This window comes from Grus americana, chromosome 2 (genome assembly GCF_028858705.1).
Source record: "Grus americana isolate bGruAme1 chromosome 2, bGruAme1.mat, whole genome shotgun sequence".
Lineage (NCBI taxonomy): Eukaryota > Metazoa > Chordata > Aves > Gruiformes > Gruidae > Grus > Grus americana.
Window position 1 is genome coordinate 116,991,245 of NC_072853.1, and position 18,366 is coordinate 117,009,610.

At 38.4% G+C, this 18,366-nt stretch overlaps 1 protein-coding gene across 7 annotated transcripts in view; it reads right to left on the reverse strand.

The window, feature by feature from the left end:
• The window catches only part of ELMO1 (engulfment and cell motility 1), a 310,115-nt gene that overhangs the window by 135,254 nt on the left and 156,495 nt on the right, over positions 1 to 18,366 (reverse strand). For all 7 annotated transcript variants that reach the window (XM_054817203.1, XM_054817196.1, XM_054817197.1 and 4 more), the window contains one exon: positions 15,489 to 15,597. In XM_054817203.1, coding sequence (XP_054673178.1) covers positions 15,489 to 15,597 — 109 coding nt within the window. The remainder of the gene's footprint in view (positions 1 to 15,488; positions 15,598 to 18,366) is intronic.

An 18,366-nucleotide genomic window follows, 5' to 3' on the forward strand; every position in this document is an offset into this window, starting at 1 on the left:
AAAAACTGCACTCAAACCTAATGTATTTCAAAGAGACTGTCAATGTCTTAAGAGTAGAAAAATCTCTACTGAGTACATTGATCTTGGCTTTCAAAAGTTAATTTCTGGGGCTTCTACCTGGGTGGTAAAGAGTAGCAAAGGCCTTGATTTCTGACAAGATGATTCGGCCCTCTGAAAACTGAACCCCATGGACTTTGGGCTCAAAGTGCTCCAGAACTGAAGAATTCAAAGCTACTAGTCACTGCTGGAGAAAGCCTCAGCCACTGCCTAATTCCTAGCTATTTTGCTGTGATGTATCCGTGCCTACAACACTTAAAAGGTATCCCCTAGTGTATGTAACTTTTAAACTTCTACTTAAAAAAATAAATACAACTTCCAGCACATGACACTGCAGATGAAATCTTCTCAAGAAAGTCTGGTGTAACCCACTGCAGAGCTGCTGGAAACACGATTACACAATATAAAGATGTATCAGCCAGAACAGGACTGACAGCCATCATTCTCATTTCTGACAAACAAGGCAGAGAAGAGATCTAAATTTTTTGTAGAAGTAGGTTCCATATATGCCATACTTTTTTTTTTTCTCTTCAGAGCACAGTAATATCAATGAACATTAAACACATCCTTGATCTGACCTTAGAAATTCAAGGTTTCATGTATGACAGATGCAAGAGGTTTTAATAAAAAGATAACACATCTGCGAGAAATGCGAGTAGGCTGTTCATCAGCATTAAAAGTTTGTCACTAAATAGATCCTTCTGCATCATAAAAACACGATCAGCTTTTTATACATGCACCAAAATAAGACTGGATGTACATTCTTAAGACCACAAGATTCAAAACACCATCAATCTGTTCTGAGTGAATGGCACTCCTGAGATTTCAGATAGGGCTGTAATAAAAGCCTGTGGCACTTGAGAAACGCAGGTGGTAAGGGGGAAAAACCTGCAGTCTTGCTCCTGGGAATTCTCAAATCATAGCTCACATCAGCTCTGAAATGTCTAAGTAATAAAACAGAAGTCAGAAAACAGAAGTCCTATTGCTGTGTGATTCTTTTCATTTCTCAGACAGGAGTGCGAGGAGTGAGAGATGAATGCTTCTTCCATCAGATCTTTCATTTGCAATAAAACGGACACCGCCACACCAGGTCCTGTAATACGGCTTGTCTGGATAGAAATACTGCGAGACTCAAGATACTGGAACAAATATTTCTTTGAAACACTCCGTATGGATGGTTTCACTCCATACTAAGCAGGGCACAACTTGAAAACAGGATGGAAAAAGTCTGTGATATATAAGCACGTGACAAACAAATCTTGCTCTGCTTCACATCAGGGCACAGGTACAATCAATAAGAACCATCATTACCATAGCATAAATGAGAGAATATCTCATTATTCATACGTTGCTGTTATTTGAGGGAGAAGAGTTAGACCATTCCAGACAAGTTTTCAAGTGCATGCAACTTCCTCTCCTCTTCCTGAATCATTAATCTTTCTTCTCCTGCCTGAAGCCTAATGGGACTCAACACTGACTAGAACTGGAAACCTCTGTGTGTGCATGCATACACACAACACACACACGTTGGACTATCTTGGAAGAAATGTGAGCAGACGGGCTCCCACTAATGAGATGATTTACAGAAGCCTACCCTTCAAAATGAATGCTTGATAAAAAGGAAATAAAACATGCTTGCTCCACATGCTAATTTTTTTCCCAATACAACTGTACTGGGAGGAATTTTTATTTTTGTTTTTTAAAGGAATAGCCATACCAGATGTGATAAGTCGTAGGGTTCCCTGAAACTGTCAGTGGGATGGAGTTATGGCCTCCCCTTCTGCTTTCTGATGTGTTGAGGCTCCTGACAGGTATATAATCATTAATTGCTACAGAGGGGCAGTATTCTGTGAATCAGACCTAGAGGGTGATATAGGGAAGCCAGACTTGTACTGAAAATTTGGAAAGGAGCTGGGATCATGTCTCGGTTCAGTTACGTACAAGGACAAATCCTCAAAAATTTATTTGGAACATACCTTTTCTCAGGTAACATCTGTGTTTTAAACTTCACATCAGCTTTGCTTAATCTTTATTTCAGCTGGAAGAAAAGCAGATTAATTACCTAGCTTTTAACCTGTTTGCAAACCTGTGGTCCTTCCTGTGAAACTGATACTGGAAGAAGACACAGGACGGCAAATCTTCACACAACTGTTCACTATCTACAGCAAGTTGCGGAAGTTGGTAAGAGTTAAGGTACAAACTTTTCATTTGGCTACAAAACCTGGCAATATTATAGCCACTTCTGTAAAAGCTGTCTCTGCTGGGGGAGAAGGTCAGAAATCCTAGGGAAGATTACTGCAACTTTGAATTTCACAGGGAAGTGAGAATTAGTATCTAAAGTAAATTAGCTGTTATGCAAAGGGACGTTTTGCTTATGTACATGTACTGTGCATACCCTACTGTGGAGGGTGACATTAGACCCTTTCTCCAGCCTTTACAATCAACTCTACGCCAATGGTCCGGCAAGGCATTTTGGGAATGTTGTCCCCTGCCGTACTAAGTGAAATCCAATCCCCAATAAAACACACTGCTTGTGGTGTGACTGCCCATGCATGTGAAGATTTGCTTTCCATTAATACTTGTACAGTAATATTGGATTTTGCAGAAGTTCATTTAATGGGAAAACAAAAGGAACACGCACACTGCAGAGGAAGTTTTAAACTGGAGTGAATAATAGAAAATAACTGTGGCAGCTTTGCCAAAGCATCTACAAAAACATTGAAAAATTCATAATTTAGGAGTGACAAGGAAAAGCACTTTTTTTTTTTAATTTTCAAAATGAATAGGTGTCTGAAAATATATCTAATCACTTCAAGCTGTCACCACCCACCCCTGGAATCTGGGGGTGGAAAAGGAGGAGGAAAGGAACTGCTGATGATGGAAATGCTCGGTTATTTGTTCATTGTCAGTGAGCACGGACAGAAATAGCTCTTCCAGTGTGCTGAGATGATGTGTAAATTTGTTCATCTGAGGGTCAGCTCAGCTTTTTCAAAGCTATGTAATGCAAGATGCTGCTGCTACTGCAGCTAACTGGGAAGTTTAAAGGATATAAATTCAATGAGATTTTTAAATCCTAACTCTCATGAAGGTCCCTAAAAATTTCAGCCTAACACATCTGTCATTACCATGTGCTCCATCTAACTAATCCAGAAGTTATAAAAAAAATGGAGTTTTTCTCATGTCACACCATATTTGGTGTCATCCTGAAACTCTGAGATCAAAAGAATCATACTTTTACTGTTTATTTGTAAGCTTACTCTGACAGATGCAGAGAAAGCCATCTCAAAAAACAGGTTGCAAAAAGGGTCAAATAAGAGAGATCTTGTGATGTTTAAGTCAGTCTTGGGATGTCCATTCCTAATTTAAAAATGGAAAGAGACTACCTCTCCCCCTTGCTCTCAATTGCCTGGTAAAGCAAACACTTTTTAAATACAAAAAAAAGTTGCAGATGCAGAAATTGGAACAACTTTATGTCCTCAACTTGAGCAAACAAAATAGACCTTTAAGGCAAAATATTTTTAAAAATCCAACTGTGACTTCACAGAAAAAAAAACAAACCACAAACAAACAAAAACCAAACCCCCAAAAAAGCCCAACAAGGTATGCCTCCTCTCCAACATTTCAGTGGCAGTTCTGAAATGCCTATATCAATTCCAAGTCTTGATTCTTAACTGTATGGGAAAAAAAGTTAAATACAGTCAAATTTCATCTCCCTAGCTGATAGTAGCTTTCTACAATTACCCTTAAAGGCCATTTGATTTGATAATGTATTCACCATGATATAAAATTTACATAATGTTTTTCAATGACTTATTAATATGCAAATATTAGAGCAAAGATTGAAAATGCAACTCAAATGTTCCTAAACCATGATGATGTGCTATTTAAAAAATGGGGGAGGGGGGAAATCAAATGGAACCTTATCATCACACAAATAAAGCACAGCCAGAGAATACAACAGGTTGAGTTTTATACCAGCTACACTACAAATCCTGTAGATGTGCTAGGTGTTCACAAAAACACAAAAATGTATAATTTTCAAACACAAAGAAGTAGTTATTAGAACTACTCTTCACTACATGGAAGGGGAAGAAAATGGAAGGGGTGGCTGATGGCTCCACTGCTGAAAGTTGAAGGAAGAGAAGAATTCCAGGACAAGCTTCCAAACATCTGCCTGTAAAGCTCGAGGATACCTCACAAATAATCTTCAAGACTTTTAATGCCTTTAACTATAGCACATCAACAAAATACTACTGTAGATCAGTGATCCTCTTGTCCTTCCAGATGACAGGCTTATAACAATCCTGATCATCTAAGCCCTTAGCTGGTACCAGGGCCACAAGTTCTACCAGCATCTGCAGGTGGTCACTGCAGAAATTGCTCCAGTCTGATCACAAGACCCTCACAAAACATGCCTGAAAAATAGTGATACAGGAAAAGCAGGCAATAAAACTAAAAAGCTGAGAGCTACACTGTCCTTAAAGTTTGAAGTCTTTTTAGAACAAAAGATTCACTATTTTTCATGGTAATAGTCACCAAAGCTTTGATACCTGCAATACCGTCACCTCTGAAATCCCAAGCATTTGTTTTATAAAAAAACACTGAGGAGGTGGTGGGGTGTTTTTTTTCCTTTTGTTTTTGTTTTAAAAGTCAAGAATCATAAGAATTTTTTCTATTGCAAAGCATAAAAATAAAAATCCTAAATTAAAACTAATTGCAGCCTGAATAACTAATGAATTTAGGGCCTAGACAGACACACTCAACCTTTTTTCTTTGGAAAATCATTCACGCCCTCATGGCTGCTTTTCATTGGCATTGGCTCTGATAATTTTTTCCTCTTCCAAAATGGTTTCATCTATTTTGATAGCAGTCTCTGCCTGTAGCAAAACACATTTAGCAGTAACACTCCTGTGTTATCACTCAGTCAATTTTTTGCCTATTTAAGACTTAAGGTAACTTTTCCTGCTTAGGTGTACACCTTGAAATGTCTGAGGTGAGGTTTGCCATCTACTCTAAAAAACCCAGACGAATAGCAACTGAACTATTTGCTGAGATACTGTGCAGCCTACAACTTGGTCCTGTGAGCTCTGCTCCACCCCACGATAAACCTATGCTGAATTCTGTTGTGTTCAGTGCTATCTGGTTCATCTAAACAATGTCCTGTCACTGATGAGGATGAAAAAATTGTATTCTACACCAGACACCAAAAACTATGGACAGCTGAACACGTGAAGGACAAAATGTATTTTCAATGTTAAGATGAACACAAGTGAAACATATGGTTATAAGGCGATTACCTTTGCTTTCTGATTTGGTCAGTTACGTGCTTAATTCTCATTGAGTCCTTGGAGAGGCTCAAAGAACAAACTATCAGAGATCTCGTCTCAGAATTTTACTGTGCAAATACCAACTGTATTTTGTGTTGAGAGGTTATAAACTTAAAAATTAAATATACGCAAAGAGCAACCCAAATGACCAAAGGGCCTATTATCCACTATAAGAAAACTTACTGCAAAAAGCTTAAGAAAGTCAGTGTCACACCAACAAGCTTTTTCACGCTCATATTTACACAACCAACCAATTATTTTTTGTGTCTCGATAACCTACTTCAGATGAACAAAGAGTCCAACACTTTCCCTTAGCTCCTTATCAGCCACTTCATACATGCCTATAGCTAATATTATTATGCTATGTTTTTTTAAGTGTCTGTCATCAAGTGGGTCTTTGATGTGAAGAGACAACAAATCTGGATAGAACTGATGGATGTTTTAAGTCCTTTCTTAGAGGCTGGATAGAATAATTAAACTGATGCTCTGTAGTGGTAATTAGGGAAGAAAATAGAGCCACCAGCCAGTTGGGGGATTATTAGCAAGTAACTTAGCAAGCTGTGCACATATAAAACACAAAGGCCCATGAAAAATAAGCAGATAGCTTGAGCCTGGAAGACTTGGAACCTAGAACTGCTGGAGGCCAGAGGTCTGTAAATACACAGCATTTGAAACAGCAAGAATAAAGTCCTTACAAGCTTCAGTAACAGACAAGACTTAAGGGAAAAAATAGAGACATCTCTAACTTGAGCCATGAATTTTTCCTTCAAAAACAACTTGGAAAGATCCAGAACAGAGTCACAGCTCTCCATGCCAAAGGGGCACAGTACCTTCAAAGGTGTTTGGGGGCAGCTAACAACTGTTCCATCAGAAAGCATTTATGTATCTAGTAACTCCTCATAGAGAGCTCCATTTTGTTCTGATATCCCCAACACGTGAAATAAAAAATTATGGGAGCCTAAATTCCTACGACAACATGGCTTCAAAGACAAAGACCAGGATTCTGTATGGGTGCAAGCATGCGTGTCTCCCTATTAATAAACTGCCTACTGTGATGAGCTCTTGGAGTCGGCAGCATATAATTATATTCCTCTAATGACTTATAAGCATATATAGGCACACAAGCAGTGCGTACAAAGAGCGCAGCTCTAATTTATCCAAGAACTAGTAGGCAGGAATTACAGGAGACTCTGCTGCTTCTGAGAGGTGCCTGAGGGCACGTATGGACCTCCTGACACACTGAGCTAAAGAAACGTGACACGAATTGTACACCCCCAAGAAGAACTAGGGTCGATTTTTTTCAAAACTCCCATGAAAGAACAAAAATGGAAAGTCCAGCTATGCTAGCCAAAGAACAGACCAGGCGTGCCAACACTTGTGTTCCCAATGCCCTATAGGGGGGGTGTAAGATCCTAATGTAAAGTTTTCTAGGAGGTCACGATTTCACCTCCTGGCTCCAACCCCGCGACACTACACCACATTTGCTGTTGTTTTAATGCCGTAAGCCAATTCTCCAGGCTTTCTGGAATTCCCCTCCCAACATTAAGAATCTACTTTCCTCTCCCTTACTCGCAGGTATTTAAGCTTTATATTTAAAAATCACACTGAAGTTATTTTTCAATTCACAAAAGATAGCCATGGTGAAACTTCAGCACAAAGACCAGAAATGTTATTAAACAAGAAATTAAATTCCTTGTCACATACAAAGAAATATGCTGCAAAAATGCATTCACAACATTTAAACATTTATGCAAAGATTCTGCTAATCCAGGAATAGAGACTGCCACAGGAGGAGCAAAGAAGTAACGCTGAAAGGGCAGTTTCAAGAGTGGCTGTACTCACTTTTTGAATTCTTCTTCATGGAACACAGCAAAATCTACCCCCGCAGACTCCTGTTTTTATTTTACTTAGCCAGCACTATTAAAAGTTCTCGCTAAATGTGAACATCTCTAAGGTCTGTAAGAGGCCTGAGGGTCTACAGCTTTCTCCTGTCACAGTTCCAGCTAATCTACGCTTCTTCAAGAAGGGCAAGTGAAGTTTAATTGTTAGAAGCTAATTTTCTTAAGCTTTTCATTAGCAAGCATTTCAACAGAAATGAAAGTGATGGATGGTATTTTGACACGTACATAACATCAGTAACCCAACGTTAAAAATCTGTGTTGGTTTTACAGCACAGGTCCAGCCATTCAGGTTACTCACCATTACTGTTATTTTACTTGCAAAGACAGAGCGTGACTGGTAAAGATTTACAACAAAGTACACTAAGGGCAGTTTGATCATGTTTTACAATTAAATACAGCTCGTGAATGACAAATAATTTAAAGAAAATCTATTAAGATCTCAGGCTCTCATTACTCTGTTTTCATTGTTGTTTTCATCAACTCTTTGAGAAAACACTCTCGCCATTCTCATTTCTGCAGACATCCTGCTAATGCAACTGTCCTCAAACCCCAAAATCATTCTGATTTTTCCAGATATCAAAATCTCAAGTGCATCTCTTCATCTACAACATGTCTTACTTCCACCCTGAAAATCCTTTAGCTTTGCCAACCCAAACATTTCTGGAATATACAAAGCAACATTAAAATACACTGAAAGTTGCCATTAAAACAACATTGGGGTTCTATACATTGTTCAATTCTGTGTGCAATTCATTAAGCAACTCCATGCCTCTTTTGAAAGGAGCAGCTGCAAAATTTCCAGTCTGCTGCACAGCAGTGCTGTGAAACCTTAAGAGCTTACTGCAGATTTGAAGCACAGCTTGCTGCAAAATACAAGAGACTTTGGCTACTTTTAATAAATCTGTATTTATAAAATATTAACACAGAAGTGAAATAAGAAGATCCAGAATGGATTCCAAGACAATTTTTCTCCTAATTTCAATCTGCTCAGCATTAAACTGTCCCTGAACTATGACCAACCCTTAAAATGTACAGGAAATGTTCCAGATAAGCAATAAACTACATCTCAGTTGTCCTTCTTTCTGCAGGTTTGCAAGTGAACTTTAAAAGCCTGAATTTTGTTATAAGATTTTGCCTGTTGCTTCCTTCTTCAAGGCATACACCATTAGAATCACAGAATCGTTTAGGTTGGAAAAGACCCTTAAGATCGTCAAGTACAGCTGTTAACCTAGCACTGCCAGGTCCACCACTAAACCATGTCTCTAAGCACCACATTTACACGTCTTTTAAAACCAGTAAGTGCCACGGAACACACAGGATGAACAGCTAACAAAGTTCTCCACGCTCAGAAGAGATGCAGGGTTTTCAAAATGGGAGATATTTTGAAGCTTTTATTTTAGCCATACCTTTTCCTATGGCAATAATCCAAAATATTTTAATGTATGGCAATTTATTCCTATGGCAATAATCCAAAATATTTTACTATTTCTTGTTTGCCGTCACATCTGCCTAGACTTTTAAGTTACTACATTGTCCATATGCAGTTCCTATAAAAAAAATTTAAAAAAAAAAATCCTAGAATTGGGTTCCAGTAACCACATTAGAACAAGTTACAGCTGTTATTCTACCACACCATCAAATTTGCCAAAGCTATAGCTTCCAGTAATCACAGGAAATCAACATCATGTTGTGGGTTTTTTTCCTTCTCTCATCATTCTTCAGCTTTCTCTTCTGGTAGTTCCCTAGTTCAGCACCCTCACAGCTAATGCCTATACCTTATGCCCAGTTTGAATCTATCAGGCTTTAACTTCTAGGCCTTGATTCTTGCCATCTCTTTCATTACCAGATGAAAGAGCTCTTCATGCTTAATCAAGTTACCTCTGCTGTCTTCTGGATACATTAATCAATTTCTAAAAAAATCCCTTACATCCACATCTCTTTCTTGCCCTTAAGTGTTTTTTGAGTTCCCACACACACACCGTGCATTTTATTATTATTAATAATATTGAAAATTGAGTAAAGGTAATTTTAAAGAAGCTACAGAATCCTGCACCCAGTACACAATAAGGTTAAGCACTTCGCGCATATAAAACAAGTTGTGATCCGTGCTCCAAAGAGATCAAAGAACAGACATATGGCTGTAGACAATAGAAAAACCCACAAGAGGATACTAGACAGACCAGGGTGTCCAGCTAACTGACCCAGAAGCCAACAGCACCATGTGTGGAAAATTACATTCCAAAATCGGTCTCACTGTCAGTCAGCTAAAAATGAAACATCTTGCTCAAAAGGTGTCTGCAGCTCTGTTGCTCGTATGCTTATAGATTACAGTACATATTTTGTACAGACTTCTCAGTTTGCCATAAGCATGGAGAGATTGGGACTTTTTAGAGCAAGAAGGGGTTAACTGCAAAAAAATTAGCATCTCCCTAGAAAGTTTCATTCTGTCTCTCCTGCGGGACTGTGCCAGCAAACAGGAAGAGAGGACTGTTCAATAAAGATTCTGCTATCATACAAAAGAAAAGTACAATTTAGACTACTTAGCAAGTTATTAGCTTTGCCTCAAGAAGGACAAACATATTTAATGTCCCTATAGTCAGGAATGGTTAATTTGCGAGTAATGTTTCCAAAGGAACCCTTAAAACTCAAGATCAATATGGATTATTTTAGATATTTTTTTCCCCTTCACTGCTGGTGAAATTGTTTTCAAATGTTGCTTATCTTCTAGCCTTCACTCAAGATCTGCTTAATTTTTGCTGTGACTGGGAATTATCTGATGTGGTGACAGTTTGGGCAAGAGGATAAAAAGATGGATATGTAAGTATGAATGCAGTAAAAAACTAAGACAAAGGAGGTCAGAATTTCCTTTTAATTATTTTATTATATTCTAAAGCTAGGAAGAAAGTTCAGGAAGAAACAGAAAATTGCTACCTTTCACTATCTTTTTGGCCATAAGTTTTTTAACTTCCTAACAAACACTTCCTGACTCGTAAAATGCTTCAGTCTCCAGAAAATGAAATTGCAAGAAGACATGTGAGAAAAGTAAAAATTCCCTTATCTAATTTTATTTACTACTTCTGGGGCTTTATTCTATTTAAGTTTAAGAGGAGGAGGAGGAGGAAGAGGAGGGTGAAAAGGCAATTAGCTTTCAAGCAAGGGGAAAAAATTGTAAAATATGACATTCAGTTATAAAAATATTGAATTTGCTGTAGCAAAAGGAAAATCAAACCAGGTGAGCCCTGAGGTCTGGAATGCTGATCCTGCAGTGACCAATATGCTTTCAGGGAAAGACCAACAGAAACAAACTACACTGCACACTATGGATTGTGCAATACAGAGGAAAAATTGTGCAAAGAGGAAAAAGTGCTTCCTGACCCTTGCAGCAATCAGCTTACTCCTTGAAGCATGAGATTTGATTACCTTCATCTCAGCGGGCACAGCCATGAATATCACTGTATACTTTCCAATGCCCAGCACGTTCTATTTGATAAAGGGACAATAAAGTAAGAATTTCTAGACCACTTCTATTCTGCAACCTGGGCAATAATTGCAATGAGAAATCTATAGCAAGAACATGTACAAACAGCATCAAGGGCATTATAATACATTGGCATTTAGATCTTCTCTTTCAAGAAAAAAATCCCATAAATTAATCAAGTCTAATAAAACCTCATGACAAATTCCCCACAACAGAAAAGCAATAAAACCCAGTGAAAAAGTTGTTTATCCGATAGAAGCTTTAGGACAACACATATATCTGACATGTGGTGTATACCCCTGTGGTCTGTCATAAAGCTTGAGTGCAGATTTTTGCAAAAGGCCCTAAACACCACCCATCAAAACAATCAAGTAGGAACACTGGCAGTTGAACATCTGTGTTCTGCTCAAAAATACACTGAAAAATACTTTAAGTCTGACATGCCTTAACTACAGAATAACTTCAGGCATGCAATGATACTGGCTTATGAACATCTTTAGACTACTGCTCCGTTGATAGCACTGTCTTTCCCCAGTGCACACAGCATTAATTTATCGTTCCTCTATCAGCTACAAACCCCCTCCCCAGCTTCAACGCTAAACAATTTCAAGTCAAACCTGTATGGAAATAAGGAAAGAAGCCTGGGAAGCTGTACCAGTTCTGCATAAATCAGGTAACCCAGTCAAGCACCACTTTCCACCAGGACTGAGAGCCTGAATGAGTTTTGAGGGTAGGAACAGTGTCACATGCTGAGCAGAGTTACAGAGAACTGGACATTGTAGGCACAGATCAGAAAGGATTAGGGCTACTTATGCAAAATGCTGAGCACTCAAATTCTCACTTATGACAAATACTAAGTTTTAATGAACTCCAAATTTCCCATTAAATTGACTAATTCCAGTTCTGGAAGGTCTTTTTGATCTTGTTTTTAATTTTTATATTTATCTGCAACATTACTGCATTCCAGCAAAGCCAGGAGCCTGTTACGTGGGTAGTCCTACATATCATGTGCTGAAACTGGAAGGAAGAGGGACGATAAAGGCTACCTTAGCTTTCATAGCTGCTGAGGAGGAAATATGAATGGCCTGATCTTTTCTGCTCTTTGTAAACTTGTCAGTGTACTGGGAATGTGGAATGTCAAAGTGTCCTACCCTACAGGGGGAGGAGAATTGCTCACTGGGGTACGTGTTACTGGCTGATGTCAGCCCCAAGACACCGAGGATGAGAAGCAAATCATCTTGTTAGTCAAGATATACAAAAGAAACTATTACTGGAAAAATCAGAATTACCATAGTGTTTGCCAAGAGGAGTGCCTTGGCAAGTACTTAGCAAAACCATTCTTTTCAATGCCTTTTTAAACAGCACCAGCAGCATAAGATTTAAAGATTTATAGTCAAATATTGCACTCGTTCCTGATTCAGAGATTTCACTGAAGAGGCTTATAGACATGCTTCATTCTAACTTCCATGTTACTTAAACACTACACCAACCTTTCTCTTAAGTTTTAGTTCCTGTACTCCGCAGTCCACCTCTGTAAAGCAGTTACCATATGCTCAACTCACAGCTTGCACTTGACTACTTACACAAGATTTAAACATACGCTTAAATGCTTTGCTGAAGAAGAGATTAATTTCCAAGTCATGAGCATTTTGAAACCAAATTCAAAGAATTAAAAAGTCCAGTACCCGGATTTGGGGAAATACAAAAGCAGGAGAAGTGGCATGACTTTAAAACTTTCTTGTGAGTCCTTGCTGGGGTTGTGTGTGTGTGCTTCAAAGGACCAAAAAGAAACGGTAAGATGTCTTCTTGTTGCCTGAAGGTATTTAATACAGTGGAGCAAGGGGAATATAATCAGCATTAAAGTGCTCTTCATAAATAATGGACAGTCTAGCAGCTTTTATCTACTCTGCACTTTAAGAAAGTTTCTACTGCTGAATATTTCATGAGCAAAAGGTAATTTATTGTGGCTTTTAAATTATACAATTCAGAAACTGTTAGGAAAAAAGTTATATTTTCCAATACAATAATGACTAGTTTTAAATTCCTGAAGAAACACTGGCAGCCTAAATACATATTTTGAAACCTAACACACAAAAACTACCAGTGACACCTTTGCCCTGAACTCTAACGACTGATTTTTAAGATGTCCAAGCCTATTCAGTGATACAGTATTTATTTTCAAGCGAAGAATAAACCTGAATGTACATTTTCCTAAGATGTCAGTTCTAGTTTGTACTTCTCAACAAAATCTACAACTGATCACAGGTCATTAAAGATGCGCATCTGTGACAGCCATTTTCAAGAAATCTGCTTTCTGTACATTATTTTAAAGGTGTATTTTATTACAGCCTTTTAAAATGACAATTAGAGTTCCACATAAACAAAACCATTAAGAAAACATACTGGTGAACAGGTGAATCGTCAAGATGAGTTAGAGGTAACCTTAGCTCTGTCCCCTGTGAATATAAGGCTACGACGCAATCTTATTGCCGCATCCAGAGACAGATGCTCTGTGGGTGTATATTAGCATGACTTTACAGAAGTCAGTCATGCTACATCTGGCTTCTGTCAAGAGAAGCACCAATACGTTTCTCCTCAGCATCAAATCGTCTCTGCACAACATCACACGCCTATGAAAGAACGCCACGGGAGCCTGCTGCGAACCAGCACACCTAGCATCCCAGTGACCTGCAGCTTCAATAACACCAAAGCAAGTGGCTTTAGAACATTAAAAGGTAACATCCCTTCACCAGAGCTATCCCTGGAGAATTCTTCAGTTTTCTTTCTAACCCTACATTTCCAAACCATACGGCTACTCTTAACAAAAAAACCCCAAAACCAAAAACTAAAACCAAACACCAACCAAAAACCTCCCCAAAATATGACAATTCATTGTTTTCTAAAGCTAAGATAGCAGAGGGATCTTTTCTTTCATATTTTCTTCAGATGGTAACTGAGCCCCCACCCCAAATCCTCTTTTTTTATTCACAGTGCCTATTTTAGAAGACCAGATAATGAAAAAGTTAAAACAAGAAAGGAGCTATCTGCAGAAGTCAGAAGCAATTGGAACAAACAATACTATACATGGCAAATCATCTACATACTAATAGCCCCCTGCATGTGGACAACAAACACGTCTGTTGAAAAAAAAATTAGGTTTATCTATTGAATGACTTCTTATGACACAGCAAGGAAGAAGTCTGAGACACCTGGCTAACCTCTAGATCAATCACCCTTCTTAGAAGAAAAGTGCAGTGCAAGTCCCATGGAGTGATGGGATATACAGAAAACCACCCTGTACAAAGCCGTACTTTGGATTTCAGATATTTTTCTGTGCATTTGTAAAAATAAAATTGATCTTTAACACTTAACTCATATAGGTCCACAGCTTTGTTGAGATGATACGTCCCTCCTACATTTACCAGCAGAAAAATTCAGACAGACCTATCATGCATGATTTGGCATTAGATAACCTTACTTCTGCAGTTTGAGGTATTTTAAGGGACACCTATCTCCTACAGTCTGAACCTTACACAACACATTACCATACATCTAAAATAGTTGCTAAACTGTATATTTATAGACGTAGTGAGTGCGTTCCTTAATAACTCTGGTTTACTTAGGATGGTATTCAAAAGTAAACATCCTATCATTCGTCCGGGTCTGTCAAATATTCAGTGTAAATTTGGAGGCTGCAAGCAATGCGCAGGTTTTATCCTGGCCCACTGCACAGACATAGAGCTTTCCTCAGGTCAACAAATTCCCTCAAGACACCACATTTAAAACCTTTAGATGTATTAACGTCAAATCATACTTTTAAAACACAGCTTTTCTTTTCATGTCTATTGCAGAGCTAGTAGGAACAAGAACGAATGATACCTATAGGCTTTCTTGCTGCCTTTTATATTGCTCTTCTCTCATTACATTTCATAGACTTGAGTGTAGAGGTAAAAGAAAAATCATTTATTAGGGAAAAAATTCAAAAGGAAGAAAATGTCTCTGAAGGAAACAAAGCATCTCAGTTGTGCCCCCTGCTTGTGCAAGAAGAAAATGAAGCTCGTGGCAGTGCTTGCCAAAACAGACTGCAGCTGGATCCAAAACATTATTGATGGGTAACTGAAGTTTATATACATTGATAGAGTTAAACACCAACACTCTAGACTAATGAAGATACAGACATGCTCTTCCGTTTGATAGTATCTAACAATTTGTCAGGGACTGTAACTGAAGCCAAAGACAGCTTGTTTACTCTGTATTAAAATACAATATTTCATATCACACTGTTAAAGAAAATGATACATATATCATCTGGTATTTAAATAGAGCTTTAGATATCTAAGAGAAATCGGGATGCATCAGTTTAGATGAGCAATCCCACAAAGAATGACTATGATACTCATATAAAAACAACCTATGGACAAGCCTGGGGAATGGTAAGACCGTTAAGTCTACTACACCAAATCACCCGACGGGAAATTAACTGACCCCTCTGGAAATGATGCAACTGCCCTGTTTCATATAGACAGTCTCTCTATTTCCCCTACTTCACTCTCATCCCTGGTATGTCCACAAATTAATAAGAGACACAGAAAAATAGGCATAGTCGCAATATGTAACCATAAAGAGAAATGATTTTCAGAAGAAAATTCTTGCATTGAGACAGATTTTAGGTATCACTGAACTCACTCCATGGTTCTTAAAGGTCAAACAAACAGGTCAACTTACGTAGCTCTCCTACTTTCAGTATTTCACACAGCATCTTTGTCAGCTCAATGCTACTTCGGCCAAATGGGCACTCATGCTTGTCTTCTCGACTGCTGTTCTCCAGGACAATCTGAAGAAGGAATCAAAATGGAAAATAATCAGTCTGAAGAACCAGTGAGTTGAAGTACTGTCCACCACATCCAACACTTACAAGATATACCAGGCCGAGTTTAGGAAACTGTACGCAGAGGCTCTGTTTTCATAAACTTTAGCCCTCTCTCCAGCTAAATGACCTATGTCTGAGGCAGTCAGCAACCCAGACACAGTCCTGCTCCATGACCAACTGGGAAGCTTTACCATTCCTATGCACTGTTGCTGTTCTGCACTGCCCCTGGCTTGGAGAAACTGCAGTAGAAGCCAAAGAGAAAAAGTGAGTTTCAATTCAAATTTGTCAGTTAAAGGAAATTAGATAGAACAATTTATAGACATGAACACACCTAGAAAGAACTATAAAATAAATAAAAGTGGGACCAAAATTGCATTTTGGATTCAAGCTCCAAAAAAGGTCCAATTGTCAAAAAATCAAACTGAAGTCCACAAAGGAAGAACATGTGTGCATTTTCTCTATTATGGAAGAGACTTGTGCTTGCGTGCAAAACATTTCAGGGATCACTCTTGCATCAAGTCTATGAATGCTGCAAAAACGACTCAAGGAGAGCCTTTATACTCTCTGTTGAGTGACACTGCAAAATAAATGAAAGAAAACAATTCCTTGGACATTTTTATACCTATTAAACTCTCCCATATCAGACACATTATTTCACTACAGATGAAAAAATCGGTTATAAAAATACTACAGATTTCATTGAAGCTGTAAGTCTGAAAAGAGAGTAAAATAGGGGCGGGGGAAATAAAAAAAAAAATGGTCAAAACAGAGTTGCAGTAAAAATTGTCTTTGTAGTAACAAACTTTGCCACCAGCTTTAAAAAAAGAAACAAAACACATCCTAAGCAGCTGCTGCATAGCCTGGGGGCAAAGGAGAGAGGAAGAAAATGAATTTCAAAGGTAAGAGATTTTGCCAAGCACCAGAGAACCTCAGAGGCTCTCTAAATTTTCTTCAGAAACAGGTGTTTGCACGTTGCGCTCTGCTTTGCATTCCTCCTGTCTCCTTAGCTCCCATCTTCATCATGTTTTTCGTTTCTTTGGCTTTTTCAGTGGTTGTTTTTTTTTGTTTGGCTTTTGTTTGTTTTAAATCTTTCAATTTTGGCAGCAAAGAATGCTTTACAAAAGGCTCCAGGGCTGGAGCTTCACTCAAAACAGTGTGGTGGAGGAGACAACCAATGCAACGCTGGATGTCAGCAAAACCTTTCCCTCCCTCCCTAGATCTTAGTTGTGACTGTTTCATTCTCTCTCACGTGCAGAAGCTTGCTCTGTGAAGCAGTTAAAGGCAAAAGTGGGAAAAGAATGAGAACCCAGAAGCAAGCAGGAAAGTTACATGTTTCACATAGCATGCCAAAGACTCTTCACCAAGCATCTATTTTAGTCCTACTGTACAAAGGGCAGCCTCCAGCTGATACTCTGCTCCCAACCCATCACCCAGGCATGTAAAAGGATGGTTGCTCTCTGTGTTATGAGAGTGGATGATCACTTTTTTTTTTCCAGTATTGTGGGTTTTTTAAAATTGCCTAGACTTCCCACCAAAGCTTAGAAAGTCATTAGGAGTATGATAAATATTTGACCCCTATACATTTTTACTGGGCTTTTCCAACAGGACAGTGTCCAAATCGTGTTCACCAGTCTGCCAAGAGGAGTTACTTTCCTTCTAAAATTTTCAGCTTAAATTACATCTAATTGTTCCATGTCATCTCTGGATAACAGCTGTACCAAATCAAAGAAACATCCCTGCAATTTTTGTTTTACGTTGCTGCAGCCACTGTTTGAGGAACATGTGAATATGACTTTGCATTCTGGATGAGTCATACTGCTTCAGTCTCTTTCATGGAGGACAGAGCTGTATTTCCATACCCAAATGCAGGACTGATGATAGCGTAGCACAAGAGCAATGTAAAGCTGTGTCTCAACACCTCCCTGAGATCACTTCTCTTGTTTTATTATTACTGTGTTTTATCTCTCGCATAATAAAACATAAAATCTGCATACTGGAGCACGGGGCTGCTTTGACACAGATTTAGATACAGCAGAGAAACAGTGGTAATAAAATCAATGGAGAGGCAAAATGAAAGGGTAAGGGGGAGGGGAAGGGAAGCACTCAGATCAGCATTCCTGCTCGCTTCTGGCAAATGCATTTTGTTGAGTTTCACATTAACCTGACATATTAACATTTCATGAGCACATAAATATTTAATGGTGACACCATATATGCATATAATGTAAGGCAGAATTACAGCAATCAATAAGAATGCCAGAGAAATAGTTAAGGCACTGTGTATTGCTATACAGCAAATTAAATGGCAATTTGAGTAATCAATATGTAAAGCAGCCTTCAAATGATCCTCAGACACACTCTCTGCAAGCATCATCTTTTAGCATTTGCAGTGCAAAATAAGGCAGGGCTGACATGCTACATTTCTGTAAGAAAGGAAGATGGAAGGCCCTTTACTACATCTAAATATCTAGAGGCAAATTTGACAGATACAGATCTTCTGTAAGAAACAGCGATGGTAAAAAGGGAAAGAAAAAAAAAAAAAAAGAAGTTCTTATAAATACCCACAGAGAAATCATTCCTAATCTTGGCAACAGATTTACAACATTCATTATTATATTTGTAATACTCTTTTCACGACTTCGCAACTCATATCCTGTTCCAAAGTAAAATGCTATAAATACAGCTGATAAGGGTATGATTTTAATGTTATTTCCTTTATCACTCTGGTTATGG